Here is a 12,692-nt window from a genome sequence, read left to right as displayed (position 1 = left end):
CTTAGAAGCGTACGTCCCGGTCCGCTCAGATAAGAGAGTGGAGTGAAGTAGAGTGCTAAAAGTAGAGTTATAGACTATGTAGCATACTATGTGGGCATGGAGGACATTTTACTACCCATTTAGAGCTCTGGCAAATGGTCGAGATAAGAATTTATATAAAAAAAAATCGCGTACGAGTAGGAAAAGGATACTAGGAAACGGGATACAGGGGGTCAAAGGGACAGATCAGCATGGATACGTAAACGAAGAAGATCACCGGTCAGATCTTTGTCGGCTGCGGTATAGCTCATTGGCGAGAACGCCCACCCTACCATGATCCTTCAGGGCCGCCTATTAACAGTCAGGATCCCTTCAAATAAGCCTGCTATTCGATATTGTCTTACATTTATAGGGTATTACTATACAGCATATACTGGGGAAGGAATATCATAAGGGCGAGGTAGGGTATAATGATCTTAAATCTATAAAACTGATTAGTAGTAGGTATATATAAATGCACGAGCATGTATAAAACCGTGATTATGGTTGAAGACCAACGAATAGTTACCGCACATTCATTCTTTTCAGATGGGGGTTAAATCGGTGGTACTGGCACGTGTCCGGGAATAACCAATCCGTAACTTCTAGACCAGCGTTGTAATACGTAGATACTAGTGGTGCTAATTCTACGCGGAAAAAACAGGAATTTTTCAACGGGTCTCTGTAGCTGGGAGGATAATTACCTCAACAGAATTACACCACTGATCGAAAAATTTTACTGAACTGTGGGCGTTCGTTTTCCAAATGGTCGAACGGCTGCCCCAGTATTGACGATATATAACTGGCGCGTCCACTCAAATTAAATGATCACTTTGAGCCGCACTTGGCACTTGCACTAGGCTTTGACTTTGGCTTGACCTTGGTTTAGAGAACTGGGTCAGCTCTACAAGACTTCTTTTTCCACGGCCGGTCACTCTGACGGTCACGAGGAGAGAAATAAAGAGGCTCTGGCCTCTCTTGTAAGAACTATTCCATAGGCGGCGCTTGTCGGAGGATGCGAGGGCGTTGAGGCAGCAGCAGCCATGTGTATACTCTCTGTGAAGTTATCTACAGCCATCTCGATATCTTCCTCAGAGTTTAGCGAGACGTTCAGTTGAATCGACCTCTCCAAATGTTGCCTAAATGCGAGCAGATCAGTGTGCTTGGTGACTAGATGAGGGCTTGGATTTTCTATAATGCCATCTGTTTTAATGCTGATGACTAAGGCCAGATGGTCGGAGTCCAGATCCCAGCTCTGACTTATTGTTTCTCGAGAATCCGGAATACCATGATGTACTGCGAAGTCTATGCAGGACGGCGTGTGATTGAGTACATATGGGTACCTGGTTGGTGATCCAGTTGCAAGGATCTTAGCGCCAGTAGCAGAGATGGCTTCCGCTAGCTCTCGCCCCCTAGGGGAATTGTAAGTGTCTCCCCACAGCCAGTGTCGGGCATTCCAGTCACCACCAACCAAATACCTTTGCCCGCAAGCACGGAGTGCATCGATGTAATGTCTTTCCTCAATCCTGACTCTGGGAGGGCAGTAAATGGCGCTGAACTCCACATCGCCCAGTCCTGTGGCTACTTTTACTGCTGACATTTGCATGCTGCGTGTCTCAATGACCCTTTGTGGAAAATGACGAAGCGAAGTCTTAACTAAAACCGCAACTCCACCAACGCTATTATTATTCCGCGATGGCTTGAAGGCTGGATAGAAGGCATATCCATGTATTTTAACAGCTGCCCCTCTTTTAATTCTGATCTCCGTCAAAAGAAGAATGTCAACGCTATTCTTGTGCGCGAAGAGCTCAACCTCTTTTGCTTTCCGTGAAATGCCGTTAGCATTCCAGATGAGAACCTTTAGTGGGTTCATTGAGATGCTGAAACGTTGTTCTGGAGCTGAAGATTAGATCCAGCCCATTGCTTAATCGTGTTGGCCAATTCAAAAACCATTTTTTCAAGTTTTTCAAGGCGTTGATTGGCTTGACTATTATGCTGCTGCTGTTCTTGCTGCAGTTGCTGTAGCCACATAAGAAACTGCTGCTGCTGCTGCTGTTGGAGCTGTTGTTGCCATTGTTGAAATTGTGTCTGCTGTTGTTGTAGCAGTGCCTGAACTTCATATGAATTCTGTTGCTGGTTATTCAATCCTTGTGGCTGATGCGCTTGTAGACTATGAAAACGACGTTGAGCAGGTGTAGCAGGTATTGCATTTGAATTACCATTTGCTACGGCAGCATAGGAGGGCCCTGTATTACTTCTAGTGCCTACCAAAGGTTGGTGCTGAGCAATATTTCGTTGGTGCTGCTGTATTGTTGGTCTATTAGCCCCCTTTTTGTGACTAGACTGCAAGGTAGGAAACTGTTGCTGGTCTCCAGGAAGTGTGGTAGAGTAAGCATATGCCACTTGATTATTTAAGGGGACATGACCCGTCCTGTGCGTATTAATTGCCTTCTTTGCGGAGTCTTGCCCGAAGGGCAGTGAATACAGTTGTAACGAGGGGGAACGTTGTGAGTTGCTGCGGACACCGCAACTCTACGGTTATACCCGATACTAAGTCAGTATGGCTCTCCTCCGGCAGACGCCGCTAATATTAAACGACACGACAAAGAGTGCGTGCGAGAGAGACAGAAAATCAGTCTGAGCGTGACGTCGGTCGCTGCGTAGCCACTGCAAATTGATTTGTTCCTTTTGGCTATAAAAATGATCTGATCTGATCCAGATTCAGCAACCTGATAGATATGGTCATTATTTATGATTCTGCGTTTTTAGTTTTCTCGAATGTGCAATATTGTGGATGCAACAGATTTTCGTCCTTTGTGTGGGCGGAAGGGGGTGGGGCGAAATTTTGAGATATACTTTTTATAGTAAGATCTAACAGGAGTACGGACACTAAATTTGGTTACTCTAGCCTTAATACTCTCTGAGATTTGTGAATATCCCCAGATTTGCATCCTTTGCGGGGGCGGAAGGGGTGTGGCGAAATTTTGAAACAAACTCGTCTCGGTCTGATATATTACGAGTGTGGATACCAAATTTGGTTGCTCTAGCTTTTATAGTCTCTGAGATCTAGGCGCTAATGTTTTACTCTAAGCAAAGCCGCCTATGCTACGTGTGTGTTAGAGAGAGACAGGGCGAGAAAAAAGAAAAAATGAAATTGTTTTCTTGATGCTGGCTATAATAATAATACGATCCAATTCAGATTCTGCAGTCTAAAAGATATGGTCATTCTCTACGATTCTGCGTTTTTGGTTTTATCGTATCTTTAAAAATGTGGATGCCACAGATTTTCGTCCTTTGTGGGGGCGGAAATGGGCGGGGCAAAGTTTTGAAATATTTTTGTAGCAGTGACATATCACAGAAGTCTGGATCCAAAACATCGTTGCTCTAGCTCTTATAGACTTTGAGCACTAGGCGCTGAAAGGGGACGGACAGACGGACGGACGGACAGACAGACAGGGCTCAATCGACTCGGCTATTGATGCTGATCAAGAATATATATACTTTACTGAAGAACGTTGACTTGAGTACTCATAGCGACAGCTCGTTTTGCGTCGCAGCCGAGATGAAACCGAGAGCCGGGCTTATTACCGGCGCCACTGTCAAGGTCAAGTGCTTAGAAGCGTACGTCCCGGTCCGCTCAGATAAGAGAGTGGAGTGAAGTAGAGTGCTAAAAGTAGAGTTATAGACTATGTAGCATACTATGTGGGCATGGAGGACATTTTACTACCCATTTAGAGCTCTGGCAAATGGTCGAGATAAGAATTTATATAAAAAAAAATCGCGTACGAGTAGGAAAAGGATACTAGGAAACGGGATACAGGGGGTCAAAGGGACAGATCAGCATGGATACGTAAACGAAGAAGATCACCGGTCAGATCTTTGTCGGCTGCGGTATAGCTCATTGGCGAGAACGCCCACCCTACCATGATCCTTCAGGGCCGCCTATTAACAGTCAGGATCCCTTCAAATAAGCCTGCTATTCGATATTGTCTTACATTTATAGGGTATTACTATACAGCATATACTGGGGAAGGAATATCATAAGGGCGAGGTAGGGTATAATGATCTTAAATCTATAAAACTGATTAGTAGTAGGTATATATAAATGCACGAGCATGTATAAAACCGTGATTATGGTTGAAGACCAACGAATAGTTACCGCACATTCATTCTTTTCAGATGGGGGTTAAATCGGTGGTACTGGCACGTGTCCGGGAATAACCAATCCGTAACTTCTAGACCAGCGTTGTAATACGTAGATACTAGTGGTGCTAATTCTACGCGGAAAAAACAGGAATTTTTCAACGGGTCTCTGTAGCTGGGAGGATAATTACCTCAACAGAATTACACCACTGATCGAAAAATTTTACTGAACTGTGGGCGTTCGTTTTCCAAATGGTCGAACGGCTGCCCCAGTATTGACGATATATAACTGGCGCGTCCACTCAAATTAAATGATCACTTTGAGCCGCACTTGGCACTTGCACTAGGCTTTGACTTTGGCTTGACCTTGGTTTAGAGAACTGGGTCAGCTCTACAAGACTTCTTTTTCCACGGCCGGTCACTCTGACGGTCACGAGGAGAGAAATAAAGAGGCTCTGGCCTCTCTTGTAAGAACTATTCCATAGGCGGCGCTTGTCGGAGGATGCGAGGGCGTTGAGGCAGCAGCAGCCATGTGTATACTCTCTGTGAAGTTATCTACAGCCATCTCGATATCTTCCTCAGAGTTTAGCGAGACGTTCAGTTGAATCGACCTCTCCAAATGTTGCCTAAATGCGAGCAGATCAGTGTGCTTGGTGACTAGATGAGGGCTTGGATTTTCTATAATGCCATCTGTTTTAATGCTGATGACTAAGGCCAGATGGTCGGAGTCCAGATCCCAGCTCTGACTTATTGTTTCTCGAGAATCCGGAATACCATGATGTACTGCGAAGTCTATGCAGGACGGCGTGTGATTGAGTACATATGGGTACCTGGTTGGTGATCCAGTTGCAAGGATCTTAGCGCCAGTAGCAGAGATGGCTTCCGCTAGCTCTCGCCCCCTAGGGGAATTGTAAGTGTCTCCCCACAGCCAGTGTCGGGCATTCCAGTCACCACCAACCAAATACCTTTGCCCGCAAGCACGGAGTGCATCGATGTAATGTCTTTCCTCAATCCTGACTCTGGGAGGGCAGTAAATGGCGCTGAACTCCACATCGCCCAGTCCTGTGGCTACTTTTACTGCTGACATTTGCATGCTGCGTGTCTCAATGACCCTTTGTGGAAAATGACGAAGCGAAGTCTTAACTAAAACCGCAACTCCACCAACGCTATTATTATTCCGCGATGGCTTGAAGGCTGGATAGAAGGCATATCCATGTATTTTAACAGCTGCCCCTCTTTTAATTCTGATCTCCGTCAAAAGAAGAATGTCAACGCTATTCTTGTGCGCGAAGAGCTCAACCTCTTTTGCTTTCCGTGAAATTTGAATTACCATTTGCTACGGCAGCATAGGAGGGCCCTGTATTACTTCTAGTGCCTACCAAAGGTTGGTGCTGAGCAATATTTCGTTGGTGCTGCTGTATTGTTGGTCTATTAGCCCCCTTTTTGTGACTAGACTGCAAGGTAGGAAACTGTTGCTGGTCTCCAGGAAGTGTGGTAGAGTAAGCATATGCCACTTGATTATTTAAGGGGACATGACCCGTCCTGTGCGTATTAATTGCCTTCTTTGCGGAGTCTTGCCCGAAGGGCAGTGAATACAGTTGTAACGAGGGGGAACGTTGTGAGTTGCTGCGGACACCGCAACTCTACGGTTATACCCGATACTAAGTCAGTATGGCTCTCCTCCGGCAGACGCCGCTAATATTAAACGACACGACAAAGAGTGCGTGCGAGAGAGACAGAAAATCAGTCTGAGCGTGACGTCGGTCGCTGCGTAGCCACTGCAAATTGATTTGTTCCTTTTGGCTATAAAAATGATCTGATCTGATCCAGATTCAGCAACCTGATAGATATGGTCATTATTTATGATTCTGCGTTTTTAGTTTTCTCGAATGTGCAATATTGTGGATGCAACAGATTTTCGTCCTTTGTGTGGGCGGAAGGGGGTGGGGCGAAATTTTGAGATATACTTTTTATAGTAAGATCTAACAGGAGTACGGACACTAAATTTGGTTACTCTAGCCTTAATACTCTCTGAGATTTGTGAATATCCCCAGATTTGCATCCTTTGCGGGGGCGGAAGGGGTGTGGCGAAATTTTGAAACAAACTCGTCTCGGTCTGATATATTAGGAGTGTGGATACCAAATTTGGTTGCTCTAGCTTTTATAGTCTCTGAGATCTAGGCGCTAATGTTTTACTCTAAGCAAAGCCGCCTATGCTACGTGTGTGTTAGAGAGAGACAGGGCGAGAAAAAAGAAAAAATGAAATTGTTTTCTTGATGCTGGCTATAATAATAATACGATCCAATTCAGATTCTGCAGTCTAAAAGATATGGTCATTCTCTACGATTCTGCGTTTTTGGTTTTATCGTATCTTTAAAAATGTGGATGCCACAGATTTTCGTCCTTTGTGGGGGCGGAAATGGGCGGGGCAAAGTTTTGAAATATTTTTGTAGCAGTGACATATCACAGAAGTCTGGATCCAAAACATCGTTGCTCTAGCTCTTATAGACTTTGAGCACTAGGCGCTGAAAGGGGACGGACAGACGGACGGACGGACAGACAGACAGGGCTCAATCGACTCGGCTATTGATGCTGATCAAGAATATATATACTTTACTGAAGAACGTTGACTTGAGTACTCATAGCGACAGCTCGTTTTGCGTCGCAGCCGAGATGAAACCGAGAGCCGGGCTTATTACCGGCGCCACTGTCAAGGTCAAGTGCTTAGAAGCGTACGTCCCGGTCCGCTCAGATAAGAGAGTGGAGTGAAGTAGAGTGCTAAAAGTAGAGTTATAGACTATGTAGCATACTATGTGGGCATGGAGGACATTTTACTACCCATTTAGAGCTCTGGCAAATGGTCGAGATAAGAATTTATATAAAAAAAAATCGCGTACGAGTAGGAAAAGGATACTAGGAAACGGGATACAGGGGGTCAAAGGGACAGATCAGCATGGATACGTAAACGAAGAAGATCACCGGTCAGATCTTTGTCGGCTGCGGTATAGCTCATTGGCGAGAACGCCCACCCTACCATGATCCTTCAGGGCCGCCTATTAACAGTCAGGATCCCTTCAAATAAGCCTGCTATTCGATATTGTCTTACATTTATAGGGTATTACTATACAGCATATACTGGGGAAGGAATATCATAAGGGCGAGGTAGGGTATAATGATCTTAAATCTATAAAACTGATTAGTAGTAGGTATATATAAATGCACGAGCATGTATAAAACCGTGATTATGGTTGAAGACCAACGAATAGTTACCGCACATTCATTCTTTTCAGATGGGGGTTAAATCGGTGGTACTGGCACGTGTCCGGGAATAACCAATCCGTAACTTCTAGACCAGCGTTGTAATACGTAGATACTAGTGGTGCTAATTCTACGCGGAAAAAAACAGGAATTTTTCAACGGGTCTCTGTAGCTGGGAGGATAATTACCTCAACAGAATTACACCACTGATCGAAAAATTTTACTGAACTGTGGGCGTTCGTTTTCCAAATGGTCGAACGGCTGCCCCAGTATTGACGATATATAACTGGCGCGTCCACTCAAATTAAATGATCACTTTGAGCCGCACTTGGCACTTGCACTAGGCTTTGACTTTGGCTTGACCTTGGTTTAGAGAACTGGGTCAGCTCTACAAGACTTCTTTTTCCACGGCCGGTCACTCTGACGGTCACGAGGAGAGAAATAAAGAGGCTGGGACTACTAAAAACAGCAACCCACGTTTTTCCACACTTTCTATGGTCTTCTTCTGTTATACAGGATCCAGACACAGCAATATTTAATAAAATATAGTGCACGGCAGAAAAATTGCATATCAAAGCGTTGCCGCTTGGTCGCAAAACAGCTGTTGATAAGCTTTATCAAAGCTCACAAGATCTTCAACTCGAATTTTGTTACGGCCTAGTTTTAGGCTGTAATTTTGGGAGTTAGCCGTGGATAATTAAAATACAAGAAGACACGATAAGCGTCGAATATTACACCCCCCGCTGAAATCACAGTTTGGGGTCTGGATACGATTTATTGTTTAATATCATTTGCGTGATATTTACCAATAAAGCGACCCTGGAAATCTTTTCTTAATGCGGGCTTTCCGAAACGTAGGTGCCAGTTTCGCATCAATGCCTTTCACAAAACTACTCTGGTCAAAATTTCGTCTATACACTTCTTGACCCACTTGAAAGTTTACTTCTCGGCTTCGAAGATTATAAATATTTTCATTGCGAACATGCTGCTGTTTCATTGCTTCTGCAGCGGTCTTGCGAATTAGCTCGAAGGAATCGTCGCGATCGAAGACTACTGTTCGGTTCTCCAACATACTGAGGTTTCGTAGGAGTTGATTAGTGGAACCGCCAGTAATCATGTTTTGGCCAAAAGCAACAGGATATGGGCTACTTTTGATGGCTGCATGCACACTGGATTGATCGGGCTTAATGTACGCTTTGATAGCAGCGAGTACCGAGCGATTTACCCGCTCTGAGGTATTGGTTTGGGGAGCGTAGGCGGCGGTGTACGAATGTCGAATTTGGTATTTCGCTAACAGATCCTTGAACTTGTGTGACTTGAATTGAACGCCGTTATCTGACACTATCACTTCCGGGACTCCAAAGCAATGAAACAGGTCTTCCTCCATGAACCGAGTTACGGCATCCGCAGTAAATTTCTTTACCACTTTTAGGAAAGGAAATTTAGAAAAATGATCGAGTACTACAAAAATGCCTATATTCCCGGATCGACTTCGGGGGTACGGACCAAGAAAATCGACGTAAAGTTTTTGAAATAGACGAAAGGTCTCCCCTGCTTTGCCCATTGGCGGACGTAGAGGATGATTGGGATGCTCGGTCGTTCCTATTCGAGGAAGTCGGTCAGCTGTACTCTTCGTCGCCCAAAAAAAGCATAACATCTAATTCGTTAATTTCCTTCATGTTTTGCTACTCAAAAAAAATTCGCTTCAGCAGCGATCAAATACAAAAAAAAAACGAGGGGGAACGTTGTGAGTTGCTGCGGACACCGCAACTCTACAGTTATACCCGATACTAAGTCAGTATGGCTCTCCTCCGGCAGACGCCGCTAATATTAAACGACACGACAAAGAGTGCGTGCGAGAGAGACAGAAAATCAGTCTGAGCGTGACGTCGGGCGCTGCGTAGCCAGTGCAAATTGATTTGTTTCCTTTGGCTATAAAAATGATCTGATGTGATCTAGATTCAGCAATCTGATAGATATGGTCGTTCTCTATGATTCTGCGTTTTTAGTTTTCTCGAATCTGCAATATTGTGGATGCAACAGATTTTCGTCCTTTGTGGGGGCGGAAGGAGGTGGGGCGAAATTTTGAGATAAACTTTTTATGGAGAGATCTAACAGGAGTGCGGATACTAAATTTGGTTACTCTAGCCTTAATAGTCTCTGAGATTTGTGAATATCCCCAGACTTGCATCCTTTGCGGGGGCGGAAGGGGGTGTGGCGAAATTTTGAAATAAACTCGTCTCGGTCCGATATATTAGGAGTATGGATACCAAATTTGGTTGCTCTAGCTTTTATAGTCTCTGAGATCTAGACGCTAATGTTTTACTCTAAGCAAAGCCGCCTATGCTACGTGTGTGTTAGAGAGAGACAAAACGAGAAAAAATGAAAAAAAGCAGTGACATATCACAGAAGTCTGGATCCAAAACATCGTTGCTCTAGCTCTTATAGTCTTTGAGCATTAGGCGCTGAAGGGGACGGACAGACGGACAGACGGACGGACGGACAGACGGACAGACAGACATGCCTCAATCGACTCGGCTATTGATGCTGATCAAGAATATATATACTTTATGGGGTCGGAAACGATTCCTTCTGGACGTTACACACATCCACTTTTACCACAAATCTAATATACCCCAATACTCATTTTGAGTATCGGGTATAAAAAACATGTCAGCAACATATCTATTTGACATGTACTAAATGAAACATGGACTAATAGGCACCGTAATCTTGTTTGCGATAGCAGAGCACTTTGGCGGTCAAAGAGGTTACTTTTCACCACACCAGTCCACCGAGACACCCCCCCCCCCCCCGACCCATTGAACGCTATGGGCCGCATTACAAATATTTTTGAGTACATTTATGTGTAGATCAAAGTGCATTCTATTAAATTAAACTATTCATGGGTGCCTACTATGCCGTTTTTCTCTGTGTGTATCCTGTGTTTTTAAATTTGTAATTTTCAGGGATTCAGCTTGGCCTTGGAAAACTCGTAACCTTGTGCTCGTACTTTACACCAGAGTATCAGTTCACTCTGCAACAACAGGCAATCAGAATTGTTGAATAAAGCACGCACACATACTGTAAAGCCAGGCCGAGGCTGCTGGCCGAAATACCCTTCAGAATGTCGAATGCCAACCCCAATGACAACAACAACGAGCAGCCCCCAGCCGCCAAGAGGCAGCGATTGTCAGATGTTGCAAGTAAAGATGAAAGTACTTTGAATGAGATTTCGACTACTATGGACAGCAGTGAGGGTGAGGTCGGCGGGTCCTCGGGTGGTGGCGTCTCCGATCTTCGTGAGCTACTGCATAACATACTGGTGTGCGTTGTATGCCGCGAGGTTCCACAACCACACGACTTCTATCAGTGCAGCCATGGGCATATCATGTGTGAGGACTGCAAGACCGCCGTTCTGGCTGTTGCCATCTTCAATAAAACGCGTGCCTGCTGCCCAAGTTGTCGATCGCTCATTAGAAACTACGATCAGGAGCAGAATCTAGTGGTGCGCCAGACGCTCTGGGAGCTACCCATCAGCTGCCCCAGCTGCAATGACCAGTTCTCAGATAGGAAAGATCTCTCCAGACACTTGGAGTTCGTTTGTGAGGGGCGTGTGGTTTTCTGCAAGTACCACTGCGTGGGCTGTTCTTGGAAGGCCCCTACAAGGACAGCGTCTTACATGATTCCGACTGTGGGTTTCCCCAGAAGCAGGGAAAGGAGATCCTAGATATTCTGCTGCATGTCGAAGACAGGGAGCTTGAGGCCCAAAAGCCCGTGTTGCAGCTCCATCGGGTGCTGAGTGCTAGAAGGGTGGAATTTTTCACCTTGAGAATGAAGTGGATACACCACTCAGAGGGTTTACACCCACGGACCCTCGAATCTGAGGTAAGGTTTTGGAGAACCAGAACTCGTCTGCAGCATACCTCTGATGATCTCTTATCCCGATCCCCACAGACGATTCTTTGAGGAGGATTGGGTGCTGCGTCTACGTCTGAAAAGAGCTGGGGAAAAAATCACCGTCAGCGGCCAGCTAAGTATTGCTTTCGACTACCCCACGAGTGTCCCTCATGGTTGACCATTTGATCCAGATGCCGCAGAGTATCTGCAGCGCCAAGCAGCTGCACGACATACGCCCGCGTATCTACCGCCATATTTTCGATTCAACCGGCAAGTGCGCAAACCGCCACGAGCTTCCCTTGGCGGGACCTCAGGCCCTGTACCGGCTATTTGCCATGACCCGGATCCAGCTCCGTTTGTGGATGTTTTTGCATTATTGAGCTGACGCTAAAAACCTTTAAATTGTAGTTTAAACCTTTATTGGGCACATCTTTTGATTTGATTTTTAAATTCGTTGCTTTAGAGCTGCATTTTTAGGGTTTGGGCGTTTTCTGGATCTGCTCGTTCACAGCAAGACCTTCTTCAGCAGCAGCCTTGGCCTTATCATGGAAGTCGTGCAGAAGCAATCGAGTAAATTAGGCATACGTTTTTGTCTCGTCTGTTAAGGTCGGCTAGTGTCGGCTAGACTTACCTTAACGCTATCCTCGTTGAAAAATTCCTTGACCTTTGCCAGCAGGTCGTTGAGCTGAGCCTCAACTGGCTTGGTGGGCTCCTCACGAGGCACGCGAGCACACATGCACACCTGAAAGCAGAGTTACAGTAAAACCACAATCAGTCAAAGCAATCTTGGCTATTTTTGGTTTTTAGTTTGTTTTACTGGTGCTGCTCTTTACTGAAGAACGTTGACTTGAGTACTCATAGCGACAGCTCGTTTTGCGTCGCAGCCGAGATGAAACCGAGAGCCGGGCTTATTACCGGCGCCAATATCAAGGTCAAGTGCTTAGAAGCGTACGTCCCGGTCCGCTCAGATAAGATAGTGGAGTGAAGTAGAGTGCTCAAAGTAGAGTTATAGACTATGTAGCATAGTCATGGAGCATCCTTCAGGGCCACCTATTAACAGTCAGGATCCCTTCAAATCAGCCTGCTATTCGATATTGTCTTACATTTATTGGGTATTAATATACAGCATATACTGGGGAACGAATATCATAAGGGCGAGGTAGGGTATAATGATCTTAAATCTATAAAACTGATTAGTAGTAGGTATATATAAATTCATGAGCATGTATAAAACCGTGATTATGGTTGAAGACCAACGAATAGTTACCGCACATTCATTCTTTTCAGATGGGGGTTAAACCGTGGTACGGGCACGTGGCCAATAGAGGTGTCCGGGAATAACCAATCCGTAACTTCTAGACCAGCGTTGTAAT

At 45.2% G+C, this 12,692-nt stretch overlaps 1 protein-coding gene across 1 annotated transcript; it reads left to right on the top strand.

Moving 5' to 3' along the window:
• The first annotated feature begins 10,656 nt into the window (after positions 1-10,656).
• LOC113566879 (cysteine and histidine-rich protein 1 homolog) lies at positions 10,657-11,748 on the top strand. The gene is made up of 2 exons (XM_026994044.1): positions 10,657-11,307; positions 11,377-11,748. Exon 1 carries the CDS (start codon positions 10,664-10,666, stop codon positions 11,147-11,149), a length of 486 nt encoding a protein of 161 aa, XP_026849845.1. The 5' UTR covers positions 10,657-10,663; the 3' UTR covers positions 11,150-11,307; positions 11,377-11,748.
• The last annotated feature ends 944 nt before the right edge of the window (positions 11,749-12,692 follow it).

This window comes from Drosophila persimilis, unplaced genomic scaffold, assembly GCF_003286085.1.
Source record: "Drosophila persimilis strain 14011-0111.01,24,50 unplaced genomic scaffold, DperRS2 tig00001178-arrow-arrow-pilon, whole genome shotgun sequence".
Lineage (NCBI taxonomy): Eukaryota > Metazoa > Arthropoda > Insecta > Diptera > Drosophilidae > Drosophila > Drosophila persimilis.
Note: the sequence above shows the minus strand (reverse complement) of the source record. Positions and strands in the feature narration are given on the sequence as shown.

What these genes read in the sequence shown, in the direction of transcription:
- LOC113566879 (XM_026994044.1), top strand. Translation starts at nt 10,664, where the DNA reads ATGGACAGCAGTGAGGGTGAGGTCGGCGGGTCCTCGGGTGGTGGCGTC.